Raw genomic sequence first — 10,595 nt, 5'->3', positions numbered from 1 at the left:
TAGATAGTATTTTTTAATGTATTTTACAGCTAATTTAAGACATGGGTTAAAACTGACCTGTTATCATAAGAGATGTTAACAGAAAGCTAGCACAAGATGAAGGTTAGGTTTTATGGGGTTATTAAATAAAGGCTCAGTAATTCTGATTAATTGTAAGTGAACTTTTGTAATGGGGGAAAATGTCGCTCAACATAGTTGTAATTGAACATGGATAATTGAAGACGTATTTGTCATAAAAAAAATATAATAGACCTGTGACTAAGAATAGTTACTCAAATCAATATTAAAATTTTGATGGAAGAAATCATGACAGGGTAAGAAAAATAACACTTTATTTTACATTCTCTTCCTGTTCGTGGCAGTCAGTTTTACATTCCAGTCCGCTAGATGGCAATATTTCATCTGAAGTTAATCACCAATAATGTCGGAAGTGATGCAAAGACTACCGGAAGTGTTTATTGTTTTAAACTTGACATCAACAGCCGTCACCCTGAGCACGTTGTCGAGACATTTACAGTCTATGGTTGAGACACAAAGTAAAGTCAGGATGACTTTAAAGTGACGACACGTTACGGTGAGGGAGAATGGAGACCGTGAGAGGACGCTCTGCGTTCAGAGGAGCTGCGGACTGACAGACGGCCTCTGTCGGTGTGTGGTCCGGCTTTTGTCCGTCTGTGGTCATGTCTGTGCCACGGCGCATCTTTGAGAAGCTTAAGCACGGCGGCCTCCCAGCGTGCAGGATGCTTCCATGGACCCATGGTAGCCGATCAGTCCACGGGCTTCACCAGAGAGACGTGAAGGTTACCGCTCGGGTCAAGAGGGTTTCCATCGAGGGGAACATCGGTAAAATTAACGAATACTTGTCTCTCATCTTGGACTTGTCTTTTATTTCAAAAGAACCTTTTCTTTTGACAAGCGTGCTGTAAAATGCATGTTTCAAGGGGAAAAAACAAATATATATATATGTATGTTTTCAACAGCTATTTTTGAAAAACGAAATTTAATTGGTTGAATTCTTTAAAAAAAAAAAAATGTGGGTCCCAGGGTGAGACCAGATGAGAGCCCCTGATTTATGTCATAAGATCTATGAGAGCAGCATTGATGGCACCAAATGTCCCCTAGGGGATCAATGGTTATACTGAATCTGATCCGGTTTATTAAGTTTTGATCAACATCATTTAAATTAACCTAAATTGAATTAACCTGATGTCATCATTCCTGACCGTAATGATTAAACAAAAACAAATGGACGCAAGGATGCATCGGTTCATCCACCAATAGGGGCCAGATTAATTGACAGTATCAGAAAATATCAATAATCTACGATGTTTCAGACTCTACAATCCGTGGCATCGATGGTCTCGTATACAACAACAGAACAAGTTTATCCACAGATCTTCTGTAGCTCTGATCAGATGTTGTTTAAACACTCTGAGCAGGTGAAACTGATTAAAGGTGCAGTCTGCAACTCTTATAAAAGTGACTTTTTGTGATATTTGCTAAAGCTGTCACTATGTAAGGACATCTTTACATAAAACTAGTAGTTTGTGTGAAAAAAAAAAAACCCACGAAGAGCCATTGAGTCCCCCCTGCTGCTCCTGTAGCCTTTGGCAGATTGCCAGAATGCACCGCGACTGAGCAAAAAGAACCAATCAGAGCCAGGATTGTGTTTGAACGGCTGTCTGACAGCAGTTGCTCACAGTCTCCGCCCCTTTTCCGGAGCTAAAGCGCCATCTTTTTTTTTTACAGTGTATGGTCTGGACGAGTAGAACATGAAATTAGTGAGTTTTCTGCTTGAAAGGTAATTACTGCTGCTTGATTTACATGATGTTTGATTTGTAATTGTTACACAAAAAGTCTGTTGTGCATGTGTTCATGTGTGCGCAGCAGACTCCGTGTGGTGCTGTAAGTGACACTGTTGCTGCTGCTGCTGCTGCTGAGGTGTGTGCACATAGAGAGAGAGAAGCACTGCAGTAATATGCGTTTAACAGAGCATGCTATATTACTGTGATGTTGCTGTCTGGCTAAAGTTAGCTTGTTAGCTCCTCTGAGGGAGAGACTTTGGAAAGTTTGGGGGCAGGGCAAGAGAGCAGCGGGGAGGGAGTGGGAGAGAGGTATCTGAGAGGTGCGGACTGCACCTTTAAAGCTGCAGCTATTTTCACTGAGTGCTGCAGCGCTACATGAGAAACGGACGGAGCTTTACAGACACCTTAAAGTTACGACCCTGGGACTCTTGATACAAACTTTGATGAACGTATCAATATGTGTAAAACATGCTGTATATGTTTGCAAATAAGATATGTACCAATTAAAGTAAAATGCATTTGTGAATGAAGTTTTATATGTGCTAACACTGAGTTTGTTTGTGAATAAAACATGTTTTGAGGTTTTGCCACATTTTTAACTGTATATCTGCTCCTGATGTACTCTGATGTCTTGTGCGCTTTTTGTCCTCAGCGGTCGGGAAGTCGACCTTTGCTAAGCTGCTGAGGTCTGCGTGTGTGGACTGGGAAGTGATGGCGGAGCCTGTCAGCAAATGGCAGAACATCCAGAGTGGGAGCTCCAAGGTGGGCAGCACAGACTAAGGCTTACACAAGGTGATCAAAATGACTGCAGAAGGCAAGGCAAATTTATTTGTAAAGCGCATTTCATACACAAGGCAACTCAATGTGCTTTACATGATCAAAAAGTGCAACAGAAAACATTCAACAGCTTAAATTTTATAAGCACATCATTTAAAAGCATCAGTAAAATGAATTAATAACTGTAAATAACAAACCAACAATTTCTACTATAAAAACTGATTCATGCGCTCTTACATGGAAAAGTACAGTGTGAAATGTAATATATTGATGAAGAACTAAATGTAAATGGTGAACAGTGAGTTTGTGTCCTCTACAGGGAGCAGATACTTCGTCCCAGTCCACAGTCAGTAATCTGCTACAGATGATGTACCAGGAGCCTCAGCGCTGGTCCTACACGTTTCAAACATACTCCTGCATGAGTCGCCTGAAAACCCAGCTGCAGCTTCCTCCAGCTCGCCTGCTGTGCTCTAAGGGAACACCTGTACAGGTGTACGAACGCTCCATCTACAGCGACAGGTGAGGGGGCGGAGCCTATGCACAGGAACATGCATATCTTTGGGAAAAAAAATAAACATATAATATGTAACAGTTTCTTTTATTCAGGCAACTTCTTTTCAGGAAACTTACTTAGAAAGAACTCATAAGGACACGTCAAATTGATTAGCAGATGCCTCCGAGGAAGACTGGCAGTTTGAATAAAATAAACCATAATATATTATTAAAAAAGAAGACAAAATTAACTTGCTGGAATTAAAAAAATAAGCATCCTTAAGAATTGGCTTGGTTAATGCTAATGCTAGGTTAATGCTATTGGTAGTCGAATGCTGATGCCAGGTTATTTCTAGGTGAATGTCAATGCTAGGTTAATGCTAATGCTAGATTAAGGTTAATGCTAGGCTAATGTTAATGTTGGGTTAATGCTATTGCTTGGTTACTGTTAATGCTTGGCTAATGTGAGGTTAATGTTATTGCTAGGCTAATGCAAATGCTAGGTTAGTGTTAATGATAGGTTATTGTTAATGCTATGTTAATGCTAATGCTAGGTTAACGTTAATGCTATTGCTAGGTTAATGCTAATGCTCGATTAATGTTAGGCTGATGTTAGGTTAATGTTATTGCTAGGCTAATGTAAATGCTAGGTTTGTGTTAATGCTAGGTTAATGTTTTTGCCAGGCTAATGTTTGGATTAGGTTAATGTTAAGCTATCACTAACATTAGGTTAATGCTAAAGCGAGTTTGTGCTATGCTAATGCAATACTAATGAATGGTTACTGCTAATGCTCATTATTGTTAAGTTAATGCTAAGCTAATGCAGTGTGACATGGGCCAGCACCTGCAACCTCACTTGCATTTTTTTCAGGAAATGCAAATATTCCAGTTATTTTTGTAGTGCTTTATAAATCTTTGAAATCAGCCCCTTTTTGCAGGTGTCCTTGGTATATGACATGAATAATTCCTCTACCATGTTGGTTCTTTACATATTTTCTCACTTCTTTTGTTTTTGGAGATAACGTTTCAATTGTAAATATTTGTAGAAGTCGCTGTTCGGTAAATTGAATTCCTGTTTAAGTTGTTCAAATAATTTAAAAATGTGTCCCTTAAAGGAATCCTCCACTGTTTTTACAAATGTGGGCTAAAACCTTTGAAATGTCATTAGAAAACCGAAATGCCTAACAAAACACATTTTTTTGCACCATATTAATTTGATTAACTTTTAAAAATGGGACTACTTTACCTTTTTTGAGCCCATTAAGTTCTGTCACAGTAAAGCATTCATGATCATTTAGCAGCTTTTTCAGTCAAAATGACAACTTGTGCTGCTTTGGGTTGCTCTAAAAATCAGTAAAAGTTTTTTAAAAAAAAGTCGATGTAAACCTCTTTTGTTTACCATAATTTGATAAACAAAATCTGTGATTCGAAAAAATGTGACTGCAGGGGGCGACAGTTCCAACTCTGCTGTTTCATAGATGGCATGAAGAAGAGCAAAAAATCTGGATAATTAAACCACACCTTCTAGCATTTCTGACAAGAATGCCGGTTCTTTGCAGCAGACAGATTCAGCTCAACTTGGGTCGGCATTAATGAGCAGCAGTTGGAACTGTCGCCCCCTGCGGTCACAGATTTTTTCAGGTCGTGGATTTTGTTTATCAAATTTCGGTAAACAAGATGTTTACATCGACTTTTTTAACTTTTACTGATTTTTAGAGCAATGCTTCACCTCCTATAGAACTCAATGGGCTAAAAGAGGCAATTGGCATCATCAATGACGTCATTTCAACATGGCGGCGCACTGGCTCTCAAACACTAGTGTAGTCCCATTTTTTTAAAAGTTATTAAAACGGTTATGGTGCAAAATAATGGGTTTTGTTTGGCATATATCTACTAATAAGGACATTTCAAAGGTTTTAGGCCACATTTGTAAAAACAGTGGAGGATTCCTTTGCAATTACCTGTGCATTTTTCAAATCCCTTGTGTATCCTACCTGGATTTTTTTTTTTGTGATTTCAGTCGCTTTGCTCACTGAATTTGATATATCTAATTATTTTTGGATCATTGACCATATTTTTATTGCTTCTTTAATCCATTCATTCTGAATCTTTAGCTTTTTTTTTCTGATCCCGTAATGAAGGTGAGCGATCCCAACTCCATCTTTGGGCATGCCCGTTGCTCCATTTCCACCCATATTGTATTTTTGTTCTTAGTTGTTCATAATATAAGCACTCTAAGTTGTGTTCCCAATAAATAGTGTCTTATTTTGAATATTAAGTTGATATTTCAACGTTGTGTTTAAGATTAAATTTAAATCATGTGTGTGTTGTAGGTACATCTTTGCTCTCAACATGTTTGAGCTGGGTTGTATCAATGCCACAGAATGGGCCGTTTATCAGGACTGGCACTCTTTCCTGGTGGAGGAGTTTGGACACCAGGTGGAGCTAGAGGGCGTCATTTACCTCAGAGCACCACCAGAGGTATGTGTTTAACAACCTTTAAAAACCAGCCAGAAAATAATAACAACACAACCCGTAAACAGATATATATATATATATATGTGTGTGTGTTTATCAGAAATGTTTGGAGCGTTTGGGGCTTCGAGGAAGATCTGAGGAGAAGGAGGTGAAGCTGGAGTATCTGGATAAACTGCATAGTCAGCACGAACGCTGGCTGCTGGACAAGAGCACTGAGTGAGACAAAAACATGTTAATTATTAACTCCTGGTTAGACTTATCATCACCAGTTCAACATTTACTTTAAAAGAAAAAAAGAGCACTAAGATCAGCTGATTTTACTTAACAATTCAATGTTTACAAAGTTTGTGGTTTTAAAGCTATTTTAATTTCCTTTGAGAATAAATTAGAAACGATGTAAATCAATTTAGTTTAAAACATTTGTGTTTGTTTACACTTTATAAACAAAAAAAAACATAGTAAGGATGGAATTTAGTTGGACAGCATTTACATAGTCCACATGACTTGATGATCTTCTGATTGGTCACAAATGACGATGGTAGAGCAGATTCTGCAGGATGTGGTTGCACGTCTGTAGGTAATTTGCACATCTCAAGAGTGAAATCAAAGTTCAAATAGGAACAAAAAACATTGTCAGAGTAAAGTTTAAATGCTTCCATCAATATTAGTGTTTGTAGTTGACCAAGATCTATAAAGTGTTATTTCTTAATTCCATACAGACAGAGTTTAGCAGTGATGCTTCTCAGATGAAAGGTCATTGGTTCAATCCCACCCATGCTTTTTCTTCTAAAGTGAGCTGGAATTTCCTTTTTCTCATTTAGTTTTTCTCCCACAGTCTAGAAACTTCTGATCTAAGTCACTGTGTAGTAGAGGTGGCAAAAATAATAGTCTTCAGTACTCAAGTAAAAGTATGGATACTTAATTTAAAAATGACTGGTAAAAGTAAAAGTATTTAAGTTTACTTGAGTGAAAGTAAAAAAGTACATTCTACTAAATGTATTTACGTTAAAAGTAAAACAAATGTCCCTTCAATAATAGGACAGGTTTTTAAACCAGCAAATTCCATCTTTTATTTTTTTTTAGGGTTTACTGTAGCACTAGCTTCTCCTCCATGTCAGTATATTGACTAGCACTAGCTTCACCTCCATGTTAGCACGTTGACGAGCACTAGCTTCACCTCCATGTTAGCATGTTGACGAGCACTAGCTTCACTTCCATGTTAGCATGTTACTAGCTTCACCTCCATGTTAGCACATTGACTAGCACTAGCTTTTCCTTCATGTTAGCATGTTGACTAGCACTAGCTTCACCTCCATCTTAGCACGTTGACTAGCACTCGCTTCTCCTCCTTGTTAGCACGTTGACTAGCGCTAGCTTCTCCTCCATGTTAGCACGTTGATTAGCGCTAGCTTCTCCTCCATGTTAGCTGACTAGAACTAGCTTCTCCTCTATGTTAGCACATTGACTAGCACTAGCTTCTCCTCTATGTAGCACGTTGACTAGAACTAGCTTCTCCTCCATGTTAGCATGTTGACTAGCACATGCTTCACCTTCATGTTTGCTGACTAGAACTAGCTTCTCCATGTTAGCACGTTGAATAGCACTAGATCCTCCTCCATGTTAGCTGACTATAACTAGCTTCTCCTCCATGTTAGTATATTGACTAGCACTAGCTTCACCTCCATGTTAGCACGTTGACGAGCACTAGCTTCACCTCCATGTTAGCATGTTGACGAGCACTAGCTTCACTTCCATGTTAGCATGTTACTAGCTTCACCTCCATGTTAGCACATTGACTAGCACTAGCTTTTCCTCCATGTTAGCATGTTGACTAGCACTAGCTTCACCTCCATCTTAGCACGTTGACTAGCACTCGCTTCTCCTCCTTGTTAGCACGTTGACTAGCGCTAGCTTCTCCTCCATGTTAGCACGTTGATTAGCGCTAGCTTCTCCTCCATGTTAGCTGACTAGAACTAGCTTCTCCTCTATGTTAGCACATTGACTAGCACTAGCTTCTCCGTGTTAGCTGACTAAAACTAGCTTCTCCTCTATGTAGCACGTTGACTAGAACTAGCTTCTCCTCCATGTTAGCATGTTGACTAGCACATGCTTCACCTTCATGTTTGCTGACTAGAACTAGCTTCTCCATGTTAGCACGTTGAATAGCACTAGATCCTCCTCCATGTTAGCTGACTATAACTAGCTTCTCCTCCATGTTAGTATATTGACTAGCACTAGCTTCACCTCCATGTTAGCACGTTGACGAGCACTAGCTTCACCTCCATGTTAGCATGTTGACGAGCACTAGCTTCACTTCCATGTTAGCATGTTACTAGCTTCACCTCCATGTTAGCACATTGACTAGCACTAGCTTTTCCTCCATGTTAGCATGTTGACTAGCACTAGCTTCACCTCCATCTTAGCACGTTGACTAGCACTCGCTTCTCCTCCTTGTTCGCACGTTGACTAGCGCTAGCTTCTCCTCCATGTTAGCACGTTGACTAGCGCTAGCTTCTCCTCCATGTTAGCTGACTAGAACTAGCTTCTCCGTGTTAGCTGACTAGAACTAGCTTCTCCTCTATGTAGCACGTTGACTAGAACTAACTTCTCCTCCATGTAGCACGCTGACTAGCACTAGCTTCTCCTCCATGTTAGCCGTTGACAAGCACTAGCTTCTCTTAAAATTTAGCACGTTGACTAGCACTAGCTAATAGCTTCGTGGTTGTTGGTTTGCGTCTCTTTATGTTGTGACGTCGTCTTTGAAGGTCTTAAAAGTAATGAGTTCATTTTTTAAATGTAGCGAGTAGAAAGTTCTGATATTTGTTTAAAAAGTAAGAAGTAAAAGTAAATAGTATTGAATAGGGATGTAACGATTCACTCAACTCCCGATACGATTCGATTCACGATACTGGGTTCACGATACTATTCTCTCACGATTTATTTTACAAAATGGGACTGTAGCCAAATGATGATTGAAAAATATTCCTTTATATTTTTTGGGGAAAAAAATAGAAAATATTGTATTATTTTCCTTTTATTTTTCATTGTCAAAAGAATCCCTTGATAAACTAGGTTGGCATGCAGAAATTCTTGCAGTGAAGAAGAGATGCTATGCTGGCAGACAGAGCTAATAGAAAACAAGTGACTTTTACAGATATTCTTTCGGTGCTAAAGGGGTAAGGAATAATTTCTGAACATGTTTAACAGTATAAGGCGGCCAGAAAGAGAGCAGTAGCAGATTCCGCCTGCTGTGTTCACTGCTGGACAAGAGAAGGGATAAATATATAGAGCCCTCTGCTGTTTAAAAAAGTACTGCGATTCAATTTTCAATTTTCACTGCAAGATATCTGCATGCCAACCGACCACTGGGTTACCAGCGCCCTCTGCTGGTCCAAACAAATATGACGTATATCAGTGCAATGACTGGTTTTTTTTTTTTTTTAAAGTTCAATTGTTAAGGCACAAAATAAATTTTCAGTTGCACTTTTAAAAAGAAAAAGAACTATTATGCAGTTTTGCATTGTTTATTATAGATCCAGAATTTAAATTAATAGGCTTCTTCCTTCGTATTATTCCTTTATTTATTTCATTCAAGATTTATTTTTGGTGAAATTGCATTGTTTTGAATAGTTTATCAAGGAATTCTTTTGACAATGAAAAATAAAAGGAAAATAGTACCGTATTTTCTAGTTTTTTTTCCCCAAAAAAATAAAGGAATATTTTTCAGTCATCATTTGTCTTCAGTCCCATTTTGTAAAATAAATCGTGAGAGAATCGTATTGTGAACCCAGTATCGTGAATCGAATCGTATCGGGAGTTGAGTGAATCGTTACATCCCTACTTGATACCTGTGAATCGATTTTTAACTGGCTTACGATTAATCATTACACCCCTAGTATTGAATACTAAGTGTTTGTTTTTGCTGTTAAAAAGCAATTGTTTGTCTTTTTAATACAAACTAAGATGCCTCATAAACTCCACATCTGTCTTTTTTTCAGAATTCATTTTGAGAAGTTGAAGCAGATCCCGGTCCTACAGCTTGATGCCAGTGTGGAGTTTCAGCAGGATTCATCAGTGCAGGAGGATTTTATCACTAAGGTAAAACTCATCCTCTGCTGCTGTACCAGACTCCACCACACGGGGGCTCACGTGTCAACACTTTGTCTCACATGCAGGTGAAGAACTTCTTCAGCACTTTGTGAGATGATGACGATCAGCAGATGAACCTCATTCAGTGAAATCCATTGAACAGATGATGTCCTGACCTCAGCAGACGTCTGTTAGTGACGCGAAACTCATGATACGAAGTTTGTTTATGAAGTGTTAATTAAATATTTTTAATTGAATCATTGTTAGTATATTGTAGTTACACATTCAGTATTTTAAGGTTATTTGTACCACGACCTGCTGCTTTGTTCCATAGACACTCGTATTTTGACTGCAACACAGGAGTTAGTACATGAAGGTTTGTAACAGATATTTGTGCATTGTTTATGTTTTCTTATCAAACAAATAAAAACAAGAAGCTGTTTAGATTAATGGTTTTGTAATTTTTTGAAAGGTTTACGGCTGAGCTTTCTAGCTTCAGGATTTTAGTAAAATAATATTTAATTTATTTGTTTCCTTTTAATTCTATGATATACATTTTATAAGGTTTAAAAGTAATTTCTTTTATTTATTATTTTTTTTAATTGAATTTTCAAGAAGCTGTTAAAATAATAAATATATATTATTACAGTGGTGTATGGGACGTAATATAGATTGAATTATTAAGCAACTTTATGCTGGATAGCAGAAAAAGCAGCTGTGACTTGTTAATAAATAATAGTTCTTATCAGTTTTGTCACAATGGTTATTACAGTAAAAAAGTGCCTAAAATAATATAATTTAATGATTGATTTAATTGTATTTGAAAATAAAAAAAATCTGTAATCATAATTATGTTGTAATTGAGATCAGATAATTGACTTTGTATTCTAGAAACATTTGGAAAACACCCAAATTTCAGAGGTAACGCATAAAAATATAAACATTGAATTTATT

General features: G+C 37.8%; 1 protein-coding gene across 2 annotated transcripts; it reads left to right on the top strand.

Annotated features, from left to right (window-relative positions):
• Positions 1-450: 450 nt before the first annotated feature.
• dguok (deoxyguanosine kinase) lies at positions 451-10,085 on the top strand. 2 transcript variants are annotated; one of them, XM_028457204.1, is made up of 7 exons: positions 451-843; positions 2,458-2,567; positions 2,902-3,101; positions 5,408-5,555; positions 5,653-5,768; positions 9,551-9,650; positions 9,728-10,085. In XM_028457204.1, the coding sequence occupies exons 1-7, from the start codon at positions 681-683 to the stop codon at positions 9,752-9,754; spliced, it is 864 nt and encodes a 287-aa protein (XP_028313005.1). In that variant the 5' UTR covers positions 451-680; the 3' UTR covers positions 9,755-10,085. The 2 variants fall into 2 exon arrangements, with proteins under 2 accessions (XP_028313005.1, XP_028313006.1); XM_028457205.1 differs by lacking the exon at positions 451-843 and having other exon boundaries at positions 2,504-2,597.
• Positions 10,086-10,595: the final 510 nt, after the last annotated feature.

Source organism: Gouania willdenowi, chromosome 9, assembly GCF_900634775.1.
Source record: "Gouania willdenowi chromosome 9, fGouWil2.1, whole genome shotgun sequence".
In the NCBI taxonomy this organism is placed as follows: Eukaryota; Metazoa; Chordata; class Actinopteri; order Blenniiformes; family Gobiesocidae; genus Gouania; species Gouania willdenowi.
The sequence above is the reverse complement of the archived record's forward strand: the minus strand, read 5'-3'. Positions and strand labels throughout refer to the sequence as shown.